Consider the following 17,908-nt stretch of genomic DNA (forward strand, 5'->3'; position numbering starts at 1 on the left):
GTGAGGGGAACGGGAAGCAACGGCGGTGTGCATCGCGACAATAACAAAGCGCTGAAGGAGTTTAGAAGCTTTTTTTTTTGCTGCAAGGATTCCTTCTTAAGGCAGAGTAGTTGTGGAAGTCCTCGAAAAAACAGCTCCACAAGTCCTATAATAGTTGGCAACTTTTGGTCGGGAAAATGAACAGCTTCAGCGTGCGATGGTTAAGGTTGATGTCTTGGCTAAATAGGAGCCAGAGATTATCCAGATATTATCCAGACATTCAGCGAGTATTTTATTTTTCTACTACACATATCAAACAACGAGTTGTCGCCACGTACTACACAGCGCTAGGGGTATCGTTGATAGTAACATCCAATGCAAATAGTGTTTGTGTGCGCGCGTGGGCTCTACTGTCAGCAATGGTGCAATGTCCAAAAGATGGATAGATTCTGCCAGGAAAGATGGCGATCCATCCACGCAAAGCGTTAGGATCGCCAGGACGTCCACGGCAGATAATACTCATAAACCGATCTGATGCTGATGCTGAGGGTTCCCGAGTCGGAGTCCTGCCCAGCTTAGACCACATGTTTCGGGTCGTTAGTATCCAGGAACACTTGCGTGAGTGCCCCATCGCCGGAAGGATCGGTGGACATCAGCGGTTCCTCACGATATTTCGCCTTGAAGACAAGCTTTTTGTAGTACTCCCGGATCAAGCCCCAAATGGTCAGGTGGAAGCACACAATGATCAAACAGAAGCCCACTGCAATGGAAAGCGGAAATTAGCAGCATTAGGGCGATCAGGCAGCAACACCGGGCAAAGGAGATAGAAACCCTTACAGAATTCCATCTTGTTGTCCTCTTCGATGTTGTTGTCATGACAACCGACAGACATCATCAGGAGCAAGATCGCCATCGAACCGAGGATGTCAGCCAGCAACCATGGGATGAAGAACTTGGGCCGATTGCGTAGCGTTCCGATCAGAAGTCCCAGACAGCTCAGCACGTAGATGATGATCACCGTCGTACAGAAGTACAGGATGTAGGTAATATCTGCAAATAGGTTAAAAACAAAACCAAAAGAGGAAACTTCGCGATTTGCAAACGAAGCCTTCTAGTGCTTGTGTCTAGTGCTTTGCGACCGACCTATTCGGCTGAGCATGGGGCTTTTCGAGTATGTATACGCCCATACGTCGTACGTCTGTCCCAGCTCGTTGGTGTGCTGGGTGTGGACACACTTGTACTCGCGCTCCGTGGGCTGCGTCTTCAGACCGATGCCGATACCCGCCTGGACGATGTGTTTCGTCTCCTCCGGGTACGCCAACGCGACCAGACTCAGCAGCAGAACTACGAATGCCGTAACCTGAAAGGACATTATTCCGGATGTTTGGTTCGTTTGCGCCATTTTTGTTTGCTGCAACCCGGGTCAAGGGCACCTACCACTTTATAGACCGCGAGCAGGATAACGGTGAGGCGCAGATACTTCGGTGACAGTGGCGTCACGATGCAGTCGAGAATTGGCTTGGTGATCATCTGGTGGAAAATTGCTCTCGATTAGCTTGACTTCCAACATTTAAAAAGCTTGAAGCTTCGTCAGGAAAACCGTACCGTGTAGAAAGCGATTTGATAGCGCAACAGCCCAATTGCTATGCACCAAACACCCTTTTGCGTCCTGCAAAACACTAACACTCACAAACACAAACGCACACGGACACCGACCGAACTGACCTGGCCGACACTTGCATCGAGACTGCCACACGGGACGGAAAATTGAATCGTTTCCCCCACTTTGCTTTTACTACGGTGCAGCTGCGTTTTGCGGCCGGTGTTTTGGGCTGGGATGCTGGGCATGGTAGTGTTTTCCGATGCACACGGGACATGCGCACCGTGTCTTTACGGGGCCGTTTTTTGATTGTAAACAATCGGTACGCGAAAGGAGGCTACCTGGGTAAGGTGCATCGATCGGACAACAACAAATAATCTCGCACGGATGTTGCAAAAACAATGATGCACAAATGCATCGCCTTATACATAGCGTCAGCGTTTTGACGCCATTTATATCTGGTTTACAAACTACTTCCTGTGATACTTCTACATGGTTTTATTAATATTGGGACTTATAATATTTTTACCAAGATTGCATTTATACTAAGATTTAACGGGAAGGTAATGAACAGATTCTGTTTCATACCAAAATTTGGAAGGTTTTTCAATTGAAATGAAATAATAAAAAATAATTGGTATGGACCGTAAAAAAATACTTAATTAAATACTTAAAATTATTTTAAAGTAAGTTTGAATTATAACTAGGTTGATTGGATGGAAATAGACATCGTAATTTCCTGTTACAACGTTATATAAGCCTTTTTCTATTTTCCATAACTGTTGGTGCATGTGTAAACTTAATTGCTATCAACTATACAAAAGGATTTACAGTAAAAAGTCATTCTTTTAACGATTTCATAGCGTATTGTTAAAATCTCCAGGAAGCATTCGAAAGTTGTTCTAAAACGTCGCCAACGGCGTATTTTGAATGGCGTATGGTTTGTGTCCCGGCTAAATAACAGAAGAGTGCAGTCCGGTGGCCGAACACATCACTGGGGTCTACCTTTACACGGCAGGACATTATATCGACTCCGGACCGTCTCCTCGAACGCTGAACTGAATATACTACTGCAGGAAAATTAAACTCAAAGAAGCCCGATTTTGGCCTCTTCCTGAGAGAGAATCGAGAGAGAGAAGAGAAAGAAAATAGAGAAAATCGGAAAGGTAATGAGAGAAAATCGAAAGAGAGAAATGCGAGAACCATGAGAGAAATGAGAGAGAATCGAAAGAGATATTGCAGGGAAACGAAAGAGAAATTTTGAAGACACTCGAGACAAATGAGAGAGCAATAAGAAAGCAACGAACGAGAAATGAGAGAGAGACAAGAGAGCATCGAGAGGATATCGAGAGAGAAATGTGCAAGAAATAAGAGAGAAGGATCGAGAAACGAGAGAGGATCGAGAAAGAATCAAATGATAATCGAGAGAGAAGTGAGATCGATTCTCTCTCGGTTCTCTTTCATTTATTTCTTCTTTCTCTCTCATTTTCTCTAATTTTTCTCTCAATTTTAATTCATCTCTCTCTCGTTTCTCTCTCATTTCTCTCTCGATTCTCTCTCATTTCTCTCTCGATTCTCTCTTATTTCTCTCTTATTTCTTTCCCGATTCTCTCTCGATTCTCTCTCATTTATCTCTCATTTCTCTCTCATTTCTCTCCCGATTCTCTCTCGATTCTCTCTCATTTCTCTCTCGATTCTCTCTCGTTTCTCTCTCATTTCTCTCTCGAAAAATGAAGAATCAAATGATAATCGAGAGAGAAGTGAGATCGATTCTCTCTCGGTTCTCTTTCATTTATTTCTTCTTTCTCTCTCATTTTCTCTAATTTTTCTCTCAATTTTAATTCATCTCTCTCTCGTTTCTCTCTCATTTCTCTCTCGATTCTCTCTCATTTCTCTCTCGATTCTCTCTTATTTCTCTCTTATTTCTTTCCCGATTCTCTCTCGATTCTCTCTCATTTATCTCTCATTTCTCTCTCATTTCTCTCCCGATTCTCTCTCGATTCTCTCTCATTTCTCTCTCGATTCTCTCTCGTTTCTCTCTCATTTCTCTCTCGATTCTCTCTCATTTCTCTCTCGATTCTCTCTCATTTCTCTCTCGATTCTCTCTCATTTCTCTCTCGATTCTCCCTCAATTCTCTCTCGATTCTCTCTCATCTATCTCTCATTTCTCTCTCATTTCTCTCCCGATTCTCTCTCGATTCTCTCTCATTTCTCTCTCGATTCTCTCGATTCTCTCTCATTTCTCTCTCGATTCTCTCTCGATTCTCTCTCGTTTCTCTTTCATTTCTCTCTCATTTCTCTCTCGATTCTCTCTCGATTCTCTCTCGATTCTCTCTCGATTCTCTCTCGATTCTCTCTCGATTCTCTCTCGATTCTCTCTCGATTCTCTCTCGATTCTCTCTCGATTCTCTCTCGATTCTCTCTCGATTCTCTCTCGATTCTCTCTCGATTCTCTCTCAATTCTCTCTCATTTCTCTCTCGATTCTCTCTCATTTATCTCTCATTTCTCTCTCGATTCTCTCTCATTTCTCTCTCGATTCTCTCTCATTTCTCTCTCGATTCTCTCTCATTTCTCTCTCGATTCTCTCTCATTTCTCTCTCGATTCTCTCTCATTTCTCTCTCGATTTTCTCTTTATTCTCTCTCGATTCTCTCTTGATTTTCTCTAGATTCTCTCTCGATTCTCTCTCGATTCTCTCTCATATCTCTCTTGTTTCTCTCTCATTTCCCTCTAGATTCTGTCGCATTTCTCTCTCATTTCTCTCTCATTTCTCTCTCCTTTCTCTCTCGATTCTTTCTCGATTTTCTCTCTCGATTCTCTCTGATTTCCCTCTAGATTCTCTCTCATTTCTCTCTCATTTCTCTCTTGATGCTCTCTCATTTCATTCTCGATTCTCTCTCATTTCCCTCTCGTTTCTCTTTCATTTCTCTCTCAATTCTCTCTCATTTCTCACTTGATTCTTTCTCGATTCTCTCTTATTTCTCTCTCGATTCTCTCTCGATTCTCTCTCGATTCTCTCTCGTTTTTCTCTCATTTCTGTTTCGATTCCTTCTCGATACTCTCTCATTTCTCTCTCGATTCTCTCTCATTTCTCTTTCGATTCTTTCTCGATTCGCTCTCATTTCTCTTTCGATTCTCTCTCATTTCTCTCTCGATTCTCTCTCATTTCTCTCTCGATTCTTTCTCATTTCCCGCTAGATTCTGTCTCATTTCTCTATCATTTCTCCCTCGATTCTTTATTGATTTTCTCTCATTTCTCTCTCGATTCTCTCTCATTTTTCACTCGATTCTCTCTCATTTATCTCTTGATTCCTTCTCGATTCTTTCTCATTTCTCTGTTGATGCTCTTTCATTTCATTCTCGATTCGCTCTCATTTCTCTCTCGTTTCTCTTTCATTTCTCTTTCAATTCTCTTTCATTTCTCACTTGATTCTTTCTCGATTCTCTCTCAATTCTCTCTCGATTCTCTCTCGATTGTCTCTCGATTCTCTCTCGTTTTTCTCTCATTTCTGTTTCGATTCCTTCTCGATACTCTTTCATTTCTCTCTCGATTCTCTCTCATTTCTTTTTCGATTCTTTCTCGATTCTCTCTCATTTATCTCTCGGTTCTCGCTCATTTCTCTCTTGAATCTCTCTTATTTCTGTCTCGATTTCCTCTCGATTCTCTATCGATTTCTTCTAGATTCTCTCGATTCTCTCTTATTTCTCCATCGATTCGCTTTCATTTCTCTCAAGATTCTTTCTCATTTCTCTCTCGATTCTCTCTCGATTCTCTTTCATTTCTGTCTCATTTTTCTCTCGATTCGCTTTCATTTCTCTCTCTATTCTCTCGCATTTCCCTCTAGATTCTTATTCTAGGTTCTTTTATTAATTCAACCAATGTATGGATCTACCAGAACTCAAACCAATTTGGCAACAGAATACTAAACAACTGATTTTGTTTAACCGGTTTTCATTCTTCGTTAGGCCATTTTGAGATTCAGGATGCCAAATTACAGCTTCACGATGGCAATGTGAAACTTAGCGAAAAACATTCCGGCGCTTTACGTTGACTATTTGACTGTGTAAACCCTGTATTTGTTTCCATTTGTTCTAAAACGAGAGAAACGAGAGCGAGAAAAAAACGAATCCAAAATCACGTTTCGTGTTGAACAGTATACGATTGCTGGTGTCGTCTAAACTACGCTTAAGCTCAGTATACTCTCATTTCTCTCGCGCTCTTCGGTAGCCTTCTCGCTTTATCTCCACCTCCTTTTCTTTCTCTCACGCGGCCTGCCGGCGGCTGCAAAGTGTACATAAGTGAGAGAAAAGATAGAAATATCAATGCCGAATGAAACCGCTACAATATCTCTCCCACATCACTCGCTCTCTCTCTCTCTTTCTTTCGCCGATGGGCAGTCGTATGTTCCCAGGAGGATAAAAAGGGACACCATAATTGATGTTGTTCTATGCTGCGATGGTATGCTCTTGGCTTCGCGCTAGCATACGGACGGAACGCACAGCACGGAAACAGCGTACGCGTGCTCTCGCGTCTCTTTTTCTCGGTCGCTCTCTCGAGGCGTACGGACGTGTGGATTTCGGTGCGCTCGTGCTATTTTGAAAGTGTCGTTCCTCGCGTACGTTTTCCACCGGGGAAACAACCAGCGGCTGATCCATCCCAAAACGGGGTGGCCAAAAGTGCGTGTAACGGGTCACAGGTGTACGGGCGATCAGTATTGCGATCCGGTATTGTGTGACAAGTGTCCGTATTTTGTGTTAAAGGTAAAAAAGCAATAAGTGTTGTGTTGTTGAAGCACTCGGTGTACATGATTGGTGAGACCACGAGAACCGGTGATCAGTGTGATCTTAATGATCGTATGTGAGACAGAGCAAATGCAGGGAAAATGACTTCGCGTTCTGTGATAAAACAAATATTTTAAAAATGATTCTGAATGAAAAAAAGAAGTGTTTGTGCCCCGTTTAGAAAACTTTTTCTATTTTTTTTTTTCAAAAACTAAATAAACAACAAACCTTCAGTCCCGCTAAAGGTTGCCTCGGTTCTTCGACCATCCAGCATTTTTGGCAAGAGTTTTTCCCGGTGGAAAAAAGAAAACGGAAAACATCCATTTTCCCACACACTTGTGTCGGCCGAAAGGGCGCGCACTGTCGAACCACAGTTTCCAAGGCAACGAATCCCCCAAACGGTCGGGCAGGCGTGTGTGTTGCTGCGGTTCGTTGCAGTGAGTGGTGTTTTTGTAACAGTGTGTTAACCCTCGCCAATGGACCAAACAACCCGAATTTAGCTATGTTGCGGGCCGTTTTTTAAATATTATTGTGATATTGCCTGCTTGTTTTTATATGCGTCGGTCGGTGTGTGTTTGTGTGTGCGAGGATTTTAGCCAGTCAACTCCCTATCTCTTTCGGTCGCCATCCGTGTTTCTGCGGGCTTTCTTTACTCTTTCTCTCTCTCTCTCTCTCGCGCGCGCACTCCTGTGAATGATATTTTTAACAAAGTTCCCGGCCAGTTTGCGATGTTTTCCGTTCCTTTGGCGAAGGTTGATCGTACCATCCCTTCTGAAACCACAAGAAAAAGAAGCTTTTCATAAAACGCAAACGAACCAAACATCAACATTATTCCCATCAGCTTGTGTCAGAGAACGGTGACTTGATCGCGGTCAGAATTCAGACCTCTTAAACCCGTTCCTTCGTCGTACCGAACGCTCTCGCGGATTGACAGTGCGATGTTTAGAAGAAGAAAAAAACCGGTCATGCGAGTGCAGTGCGCTGGGACGAGAAAAAAAGAGAGACAGCACGAAACGATCCTCCGATCCTCGGGCGAGTCGATCTCGTTCGTTCGCTTTGCTTGTGTGACGTTTGTTTGTGGTGAATGATTTCATCTTGTGGCAGCAAAATTGTTTCATTCAATCTTTTCGGCTTGATCATGATCGATCTTAATATGCTCTACTTTTATCATTTGCAGCATTGTGTTTGTACGTGATCGAGTGTTAGTGTGTGCGTGTGTGTGTGTGTCAGTGGGCAAGTGCGTCGTGAGCCGCACGGTGACGAAACCGTGCTCGAGAGTGTTTGATTTTGGGCGATGTTTTGTTGCGCACTGTCAAATGACGTCGGTGCGATGAAATAGCCGAGAGAAGTACGCGCAGCATAAATCAAAGATCCCGGTGCGTTGTGTTTGAGAGTGCGTGTGTAGAAGCGCTGTGTCAGTGTGTGTTTGTGTGTGACGGTGACGGTGTACACAAACATAGAAACAACGATTGTAGTGGAACGACAAGTGGAACTAAAGCAGGCAAAGCAACAATAAAAACACACATTCGAGCATCGATCGTTGTTTGTGGGAAGGTAAGATTGATTTGTTGGCTTATAGCACGCCGATAAGCCGCTTCTTCTTCGTACACAACATATAAACAATGCCTGTTGCGATCGGCTAGCCTGTCAGTTGCAGTTTTGATGCATGCGCGTAATGCGAAACAAACACGGCTCGATCGTCAACCGTGTGCGATCGTATGCGTGCCCCGTCGGTTGTGTTGGTATGCGTGCATGCAGGCACACTGACGTTCAGGAATGCACGCGCGGCGACGATCGTTCGCTAATCGTTTCACTGTTGATGGTGTTGGTGAGCGTTTTTAGCGTCTCCCAGAGGACAGAATCATATGGACTGACGGAAGAGACGCACAGCGATAACTGCAACCGAGTGAAAGAGATGGAAAAACGCTACCCACAGCTACAGCCTCCTTTACGATCTTCGGTCGATCGATCCTTCTGGTGGGTGAGGTGGAAATCGGGTGAAAATTCTTTTCCTTTTGCTTGTGGCCGTCTTTCTCGTGTGGGCTCTCCGGCGGTTCACGGTGAACGTATCGGTAAAGGTTGTTTCTTTCTCACTCGGTTGTTGGGTGTTGGGTTGGGATGCTGGAAGAAAGGTTGGGAGGCAAATAACCGGAGAACGAAGCAAACGAAACGAGGAACAGGCTAAGGGCTCCGTTTCGGGATGGTGCAAAAGGTATCGGTATCGAGTACAATATCCACCGATGAAACGAATCGATCTAGCCGCGCAGATTCGATCCGGTAGATGAATGGATCGGGAGAAAAGGGGTCGTCAGCAGCAGCACCGGCAGCGTGCGTTGTTTGTCGGTTGTCGGCCTTTCTGTGATGCGACAATAGCGCGTTGCATGGTTGAGTGGTGCATATTTAAAGAAATAGATAAGAAATTGTGGGTTTTTTGTTTACAGCAAAACAATTGCTTTCACGACGTTTAAAAGAGTTCTTTGCTTTATACAAAATATTTCATAAAAATATTAAATGTATTGATTTCTTTGATCGATTTTGTTTTTGTTTTTGCTATCGTTTTACTCCAATAACGCACTAGAATTTGAAGCTAATTTTGACATGAGAGTTAGTCATTTTAAATCAAGTAAATAATTTTAATTAATTTAGAAAAAATGCGAACTACACAGATGTTTATTTGATTATAAATAACATTGAAACGATTAAAACGATCACACCTGAAGTTCAAAATGGGTCTTACGCTTGTTCTACGTCGTAGTAAAGTTTTTGAATCTTGAAATTTCATTGTTAAGATTAAAAACCAGACAAGAATGGAAGAAAAAAGTCTTCATCGGGGTCCAGTGTTATTGGACGTTTTGATTGTTTTTGTAACCACCAGGGAAAATGTAATGCACCGGCTCGAATCGACTTTACGAGCCTTCCGACCACACTGCGCAGTAGTTTTCTCGGCTCTTCTTACTCACCCTCAGTCTCTGTTCTTAAGTGACATTCCTTCAGGGAAGGGTGAAGGGATGCTTTTCCATTCTGTAGCTTCACTGTCGACGAGATCACAGAGACAGCATGAAAGTGACTTTGAATATTGCACCACTACCGACAGGTCTCTGCTAAACAATTCGATGGTGCAACAAGCACGACAAAAAAAAAACCCCACCCAGCATGAGGGCATACCTTTCCCCGACCGATGGTTTTGCGTTTGCGTACCGATCAACATCGATGACACGCTACATTTGGCGTACGATACAACACCCTCAGACACACACATACGTGTGCGAGGCTTTTCTATGTCGGAATTCATATCTCGACAAAACAGTCCGTAAAGAACGAATCGGCGGCACCGGGAGCCCTTTTGATAGTGCGGGTGCCTCGGTCGATACAACAAAGCAGCCCAGCATGTGCGACGACGACCCAGCATGAGCATCGGCGATGATGATGGCGGCGGTTCACTTGTTCACCGGTTGCCTCCGTTCCTTCTACGGGGCGCGTTGTGAAGATGTGTGTGCGTTCACAGATGCGCCTAAGATGCTGCAAATAACACCACCGCAGCCCACATAACGAAAAACAACAACCCCTCTATAGCGAGAAGGAGCAGAAGAACAAAGCGACGAACCTCGCCGGGTTTTGCGATGGGCCGACGGTCGTTGCATACGTGAAGCTTGTTATGGTGCACTGGGACGCTTTCGTTGCGCTTCTTCGTGCCATTGCATGCCGGAATCGAACGAGACTCATCAGGTCGGGGATTCGAAATGGCCCTCCGTCTGTATCCTGTGTCGGTGCGGTGGTTAGGCTGCATCTGCTGCCTACCGAAGCAGAGGATCCATTTTTGCGCTCCAATATCCACGCCACGGCACGGGAATGATCGGCGTTGCTTAATTCTGTAGCCGGCGACTCGTCATTATCGGGTTCGTTTCCTGTTGCCCGGTTGTGTCTTTCGTTTTCGCTCTGCTCTCCGCTCTGCTCCGGACTGCTCTTGCTGGTGGTGGTGGATACGAATGGCGAGGCTGCAGGATGTTTTTGTCAAATAAGATCGGCTTGCGCCGCAGCCGAGGAACGATCGAGAATCTGCCAGTGTGTGTGTATGTGTGTTTGTTTGTTTAATTCGCTGCTTCTCGAGCGGTCCAACTCCACCACTGGCTCTTTAATTCGCAACCGAAAATCAAATGAACCGTTTGCTGTGGGAAGGGCAAAAGGGGTGAAGATAAATACCGTGCAAAAAGGATGTGATTCGGTAACAACCCGATAATTACCACACCCAAGGTACCGCTGGCGCTGATGGACCGATTTACGGACCGACCGGCAGCTGCTGGCAGTAACGTCGCATTCCACGCTCGCGTATCCATTCCGAGCGACTGTGGAAATGGAACTGATCCGTTCCGTTTTTGGGTGTGTGTGTGTGTGTGGTGGGGTTTTTTGTTTCATTTTGTGGGTCAATGGCATGGATCCTTCGACGCTTCTTTTTTTTTGTAAATTAATCGTTTCGAACGGGTTCGCCGAGCTTGCCTGTCTGGGATGCGGATGGGTTTGAAGGTTCGTGGTTTGGTGCCACTTCCTTCCAGGAAGCTTAAGGAAGAACCACTGGTATGAAAAGGAAGTAGTAAGAAAATTGGTAAGTTTGAATCATTCTATTAAGGGATATTAGCTTAAAAATATATATTTTATATAAAAATTCTATACCGAGCTGTATATAATACAAGGAAGTAATATTTTTGATCACTGTTATTCTTCAGAATATTTTTTTATGTTCCTCTTTTCCTCTTTTTTTGTGCCAAATTACACACCGTTCAAGGGTCTCTTGCTACAAACCCCATTAAGAAAAAAAACCCTGAAGATGGACCCTTGTTGTTTTTTTTTTGCCTTTCGGTCGATGTTGGGGATTGTTGATGCATCCTTTTTTTCGATGTTATGTTTTTCGTTCTTCCATCCCAAACGCACAGTCTGCATTTTGCGTGTGCCAACCGACTGATTGACGGGGCATGATTGGACCTTATCATCTTAAGCATTATCATTTCGTTGCGTTGCATGTCCGCACGGGATCGGATGTCGGCATGGTTTTTGCCTTTGTGATGCGTGCCCCTCTTTACGAGCGCCCCGTTTGCTTGGTACAAGAGTGAAGAAATATTTATTAAGTCTTAAAGAAGAAAATTTTCAGTCTCTATACTTTCTATTTAAATTAACGCTTACGCGCCGGTAAAATTGAACCCCACCCCTCCTCGTTTAATAATAAAGTAAGTAGAGAGGACGGTATTTACAGTTGAAATCTCGAAAATCCTAGTGCAAAGATAACATTTGTGGTGTGTGTTAGCGCCCCGGCAGCGATTGAGTTCCATTGTGGCTTTTAATGCACGGTGGAAAATCGGTTCGAGAAAAGCGATCGACAAACTTTGTTTTCGCAACGCTGGCAGTGTCGGGATTGGGGCATGCAATCTCATCAATCGATTCGTCGTGTGGTTCTGTTTCTTGCCGGTGCAAGTCATCGGTAGTGCTTCTTGCCAACTCGGAAACACACAGTGGGTGAAATCGAGAAGACGTGATGGCGGGTTTATCAATTTTAGTGCTTATTCATTCAAAAACTTTAAACACAGTCGAATTGGAAATACATTTTGAGCAATTTGTTCGAAGAAAATATACTTTAGAAAAATAATTTAAACTCTAAACTAATATTTTCCCTCCCCGTGTTCATTCTCACTGTGCGGAAGAATGCTGCCACAGGCCTGGGTGTGTTTGGTTTAAGTTTTCCGTGTACGGGTAGAATCGGCTTACCCTGGGTTCCTGGTGTGGGCTGTGCGGGATTTTGCTTCCTGTGAGTGGCAAAATATAATTTATTAGAATCGATCGCTCGCTCTGTTGGCGTTCCGATTGCGCGTAAAGTTTTGCTAGAGTTGGGTAAAGATTTGTTGAAAGTTGGACGAGACGAAATAATGAAGAAAAGTTTTCCACCACACTACTCTGTTGGTCTGGGTTAGCTGGGCGAATGGTCGCTTGAGAGGGAGCGATTTTTACGAAAGAAGCGGATTTTTTGAAAAGTTTTTATTAAGCTAAATGTTCGAATACGGACAGCAATTGGGAACTGTTTGAGTGATTGGTTAGTGTCGAAACGCTTCGAGAAATGGGCGATCCTGAAGCGCTATTTCTTTGTTTCGCCACTTGTTCACGTATCGATTTTGTCAACACTTGTGGGCCACAAGTGTTTCGTGGCTTTTCATAACGCAAACACACGGGTTATCTTAAGCCTAGGGATAAACAATATTGTCGTGATTTGTCGGCTTGTTTTTTTTTAAGACGATGTTCAAAACAACACCCCGTTCCTGCTACACTCTACAGGTTGTTGGCTGGAATTCAGCTGGGAAGCGGTAGTCGGTGTTAATAATTAAGCTGGTGGGATATTTGTGGGGAAATTCTTGCGTCCGACACTTGTTGGTGTGTGTGGTGGGAGATACTGAGCTAGTGGGTAGCTTAAACTTGTCTGTAACTCTCGAAATGGAAGGTTAGGAAGCTTATTGGACGCTTGTATGCGGTGGCTGAAAAGATAACCCTTGTGAAAAGATTTTTTTTTTAAATGAGATTGATTTTATGATAAATAATATTTTCGGACAAAAAGGAGTTTATGAGATATATTTTTAACTAATATTTCAGCAATGTATGCAGCGAGGAGATTCTACACAAGGATGATTTTTAGCGTTTAATTGATGGGTCAGTCAATGGTAGCTTCAGTAAGTGTAGGTAGTATTATACCGTAGGACGCGAGTTCACATCCCCTACTGTAGGTGTGGAAAAGAGTTTTTAATATCCAAAGTATATGTTTTATTTTTTTATTTGGATTTTTTTTACTATTTTAAATGGGTAAATAAACTAAAAAAAAAAAAAAAAAAAAAAAAAAAAAAAAAAAAAAAAAAAAAAAAAAAAGCAATACGGCCAGGCCGTTCTTTATGAATAAAAAAAAAAAAAAAAAATAAACTAAAAAAAAAATCTCCCCATTTTTGTGCTAAAAATAACCCCCAAACACTGCTTGCTACACCCTTGAGGAAAAAACATCAATTGGCGAAGAGATTTATTTCCACCAAATGCACTTTATTTCCATTTCCCCCCTAGCCTTCTGTACTGAACACAACAGCACTTACACCCTCACGGTTTTGTTTTGTCCACCTCGGAAGGCAACAATAAAACATCTCTGTCCGTCGAGGCACCGGTAAAAGATAATTCAAATTGTCACCCACATCAGTCTCGTTCTCGCACCCCGGCCCGGGCGGTGCAAAATCGTGTGAAAGTGCATTAAAATTGCATTAACGAGCAATTTATCTACTTAACCTTTCTGCGGTGGTAGAAAAGTCCTGCGCAGTAAACGAAAAAAACACCCATCACTTATAAGAAAAGGAATGCAAAAGCAAAAACGGAACGGTTAAGCACACACAGGAGACCGTTCCGCTTCAAACGGATTGACATTGATGGTTGAACGATTTGGACGGGAATGTTTCTGCTCTGAAGATTGTGGATGTGAAGGAATCACTGATAATACATCCACCATTTTGGGTGGGAGTTGGTGGGGGGAGGGAGATTTTTTTGTGCTACCCGTTTCCCAATTTCGTGCGCCCGGGAATGTAATGCTTCCGGTCAGAGCAAATATTACATGTCGTATCGTTTGATTGGCCACCGGGTGCCGGGATTGAACAAACGAACGTGGAGCAGCAGCAGCAGCAGCAGAGAAATCAAATGCATTCCAAACTGCAGCTCGTTCGATCGGTTTCGTGCTACTGATGTCATTTTTAATTCCTTGCTGCGGGAACGTTAGATGGTGGGAACGGGCGGGTGAAAGGGAACACGGAAAGGTCATTTGATGGATTTTTATTGGAGTTTGATGTTTGCAATGTCTGTGGCAATTTGCGATTCGAGGTAAATAATGTTTGCCTGCCACCAGGGGAAACCGAGCTCCGTGTTTGTCTCGTTGTGTGGATTTAGTTGAAGATAGATTGAAAAAACCCGATCCTGTTTGCTGTCTGACTGGGGAATGCATTTTTTACCTACACACAAAAAAAAACAATATTAAAAACTGTTGCACATTTGACTGGGGCGTTTTTTTTCGCTAAGGAAATATTAATGGCGGTGCGTTGTTAAAGGTGCATTATTAAATAAATAATCAACAGGAAAAAAACAAACTACAGCGTCACAACACTACGGCATGCCTGGCTTCGGTTCGATATTTTTGGTCGTCCGGTTATTGACCGACAAACAGTGAAACCAAAATTCGTCCTCCTCCTCCTCCTCCTCCTTACGATGTCTGTCCGGGGAGTTGGTGTGCATGAATCATTTTCGTTGTTAGCCGCTGGCATTCGGTTGTTCGGTTGCCGGGAATGCTCCTTTATATTGTGTTGTTCGGTTTAAGGGAGCTTTTTTTGTTGCTGTCGTTGGGCGACTCATTCTCTCTTCATATTTTGACAATCTGCCTTGTGCCTTGAGTCCTTGTCGCTCAGCGCAAAGCAAAAAGGAAACATAAAGTTGGCGCTCTAGCTGTACCGAAACTCAAGACATGACGGCAGCGACTAGCAATAAGGATTGCAAACAGCGCGGTTGGTGCATTGGAGCTAGGATATCTAGCGACGTTTGCCTCCTTTGCCTGCATCGGGTTGAAAGCATAAACAGTCGATGTTTACATTCGGTACCACAACTGTGGCCACAAACCTCTTCACTTGCCTGCCACTGGTGTGCTGCCACCTGCTCTCCTGCGTCTCTCGTCGTCTTGCAGAGCGCGCACGGTACGTGACGGATGGATGGGTAAATTTTAAAATTCGTGCTTCGAGTTGCGCATTTTCGGGTGCTGGGTAAAAGACCTCCATACCACCTTACACATTGCTTTTGATCCCGATGCAGAGCGAGTTTTTCTTTTCGGGGCCGGGCTTTTATATTTGTACGGGGGATACTTTAACCGCCGCTGATGAAGACTCGGGCGCTAGAAGCTAGTTGATGATGCTAAGGGTGTTTTGGGGGTATGTGAAACGATGTGGTTCGTTCGAACTTTGCGGGCCGAAGTTTATCGCGACGGTAACCCTTAAATCCAAAGGGAAATTTTGGGGAAAATTCGGGTGTGGAAAAATTGATAGAATAACGAGGAGAAAAAGGAATTTTCTTCAAATAAAAAGTTATTCCAATTACACGATTACTCTATTAAAATAGTGATCCCGGTTAAATAAATTAAATCACACATGAAAGTCCAGCATTTATAATGGACTACTAACGCCTTCTGTTCGAGCAATCGAAAGAGTCTACTGGTCAACGCGCTCGCCTGGCAGCCAAAAGAGAGGTGGATTGATTCTCGTTTACACTCGAATAGTATTTGTGTTACGAGTTTTTCAGAGCAACGGGCTTTTTGCTTGGCAATCCTCTTAATCAATATTGGGTTATGGTTTATACGCGCTTTTAAGGATATCACTATTTTGCCTTGTGATCTATGTGCATGCAACATCTAGCGATCTTTAACCTTACTGTCACTGATTTAATAAGAGCCCAAAATGCTTAACTAATTAATGACTCCCATTGATTTCCTGCACAAACACAAATCGATTATCGTTACTTCTGGTAACACCATCGACACCTGGATAGCATTGTTCCCCCGCCTTTTTTTCTCCTATCGACGCTACTTCACCATCTGTTAAGGGTTAACATTCCGCTGCCTGTGTCAACTTGCTAACAACTCTCTCTCTCTCTCTCGCTCACCCGCTCAAGTAGCCAATGGCTGGAAGAGTGTGGGCTACGTGCGCGAAGGCACGAGTCCAACCCCCGGACAAGTTCTTGACTTGGGCTTGATGCCGTATCTTAACTCTATCGCAGCACACACAGAAAAAAAAAGAAATGCCCGCATCAACAAACGCTGCTGCACCCGACGCTCCGAGTTCGGATGTGTTCAGTTGCATTTGGTAGCAATTGAGCAACTGATAAACTGATAAGACGGAACCTTCCCCCTCCGCGACTTGCGCTGCCCCCTTTATCGTCGAAGTGGAATTATTTGATTCTTATGCAAGCTTATGATGATGGCAAAAATCCTTCGTTGCAAAGACCCAGACACACACACACACACCGTAGGGCGAGATTTCACAAATCATGCTTTACCAACAAAAAAAGAGTTCCCGCTACTAAATGCGACTGTTCGGGGCAACCCGGAGATCAAACGAAGTTCGTGTTTAAATGCAAGCGTAAATTCACCGTCTGCAAGCTGCAAAATGGGACCGCTCTTCTTGTGCCGAAAAATCGGACGAAAGGGCACGTTTTCCGACGGTTCGTTTTTCACACGGCAAACATCATTAGCCCGGGGCGTGACCCCGTGAGCGTCGTGTAGCAGCCGATGGCGGGGGGGGATCGGGTGGCAAAAAAATAAGAACGAGTCAAATAACTACCAAAGATCCATCCTACCCGCGGGCGGTAGGTCGGCGGTGGGTGGTGTAGTACACTTTGCACTCACTGCCGCTGCGGACACTATTTGTTCGCCCTGATTGGAAGCGCATGTTGACTAAGCGTAGCGTATTGGTTGCTTTTTTTTCCTCCCACGGGTAATGAAACGCAGACCCCGGGCTGATTGGGCCGTGAAAAGGGGATCGGGAATGGGATTTCAATTAGGAGGTGTATGCTACCTACACCATTGCCCAATACCTGTGTTAATTAATTAGAAAATATCCCCCGAAGGTCCAAGGCTTACACTAGTCTCGATGCTGTTTGAACGTGCTGAAAAGACCAACGATCGGTTCGCTAGTGGGAAGAGGGCATTGCGCGATTGCAAGGGACGAACTTTTCCGGTGGGGATGGCTAGCTAGATGTTTGCTGGGCCAAAGCTAATTGAGCTGTTTAGCCGGGTTCGGTTGGTTTTGGAGCTTGAAGGTGGAACATAAAGGGAAGCTTCTTGTTTGTATTAATTTCTTATTGATTTTATGTCTGCAATATTCGATTGAAAGACTTCATTATGTATTTGCTTATATCCCAACAAAATTATTGATGGAGCATCAGTCTTCGAAAACCTCAAAGAATCGAACAAGAGCTATTTGAACATTTTCAGCAGGTGATCCATCTGTCTTGCGCTAGGATCAACCCATTTTTGCAGACCCCCTCTCATAGACACTTTGCTACAACATAAAAGCGAAAAAATGCGTCCAATTTCTCCTGGCACCATCGGTTGCCACCTTACTCGCTTCACTGAAGTGGAAGAAGGAAGTGTCAAATCATCATTTCGCTTCCACTTGTGACGTGCTGCACGAACCAAAAACCCATTCATCCGGCACATTACTTAACATCAATCGATTCTAGTTCAACCTGCCATAGTCCTGTGATCCGCCCGTCGGTTAAGTGGTGTTCCTAGGTGACACGGGCAAGAAAGTAAAAAAAAAACTCGCTCTAAAGCGTGTTCCATACCTGAGCCGTACCGTTGCACAGTGTTCATCACTTTATGCCACGTGGCCCAAAGTGAACGGTGAAGCACGATGATGAATGATCATTGAGCGCGTGGTGCGTTATCGTTATGAACGGAGACACGCACTTGGGCACTAAACGAAAAAGGAGGGGGTTTGGGGGTGGGTG

At 44.1% G+C, this 17,908-nt stretch overlaps 2 protein-coding genes across 9 annotated transcripts in view; one reads left to right on the top strand and one right to left on the bottom strand.

Annotated features, from left to right (window-relative positions):
- Window positions 1–197: 197 nt before the first annotated feature.
- Window positions 198–2,036, bottom strand: LOC118505539. Its single transcript, XM_036041462.1, has 5 exons — window positions 1,585–2,036; window positions 1,417–1,509; window positions 1,123–1,339; window positions 817–1,029; window positions 198–739 (listed from the first exon to the last, which is right to left on the bottom strand). The coding sequence occupies exons 2-5, from the start codon at window positions 1,507–1,509 to the stop codon at window positions 555–557; spliced, it is 708 nt and encodes a 235-aa protein (XP_035897355.1). The 5' UTR covers window positions 1,585–2,036; the 3' UTR covers window positions 198–554.
- A 4,037-nt stretch (window positions 2,037–6,073) lies between these two features.
- LOC118505540 (interference hedgehog-like) overlaps window positions 6,074–17,908 on the top strand; it is a 76,409-nt gene continuing 64,574 nt past the window's right edge. For 7 of the 8 annotated variants that reach the window (XM_036041463.1, XM_036041470.1, XM_036041466.1 and 4 more), the window contains exons 1-2: window positions 6,074–6,340; window positions 7,539–7,915. The gene's annotated coding sequence lies outside the window, so the exon portion shown is untranslated. Of the gene's footprint in view, window positions 6,392–7,538; window positions 7,916–17,908 lie in introns of all 8 variants that reach the window. The other variant, XM_036041464.1, reaches the window with a different exon arrangement.

This window comes from Anopheles stephensi, chromosome 2 (assembly GCF_013141755.1).
Source record: "Anopheles stephensi strain Indian chromosome 2, UCI_ANSTEP_V1.0, whole genome shotgun sequence".
In the NCBI taxonomy this organism is placed as follows: domain Eukaryota; kingdom Metazoa; phylum Arthropoda; class Insecta; order Diptera; family Culicidae; genus Anopheles; species Anopheles stephensi.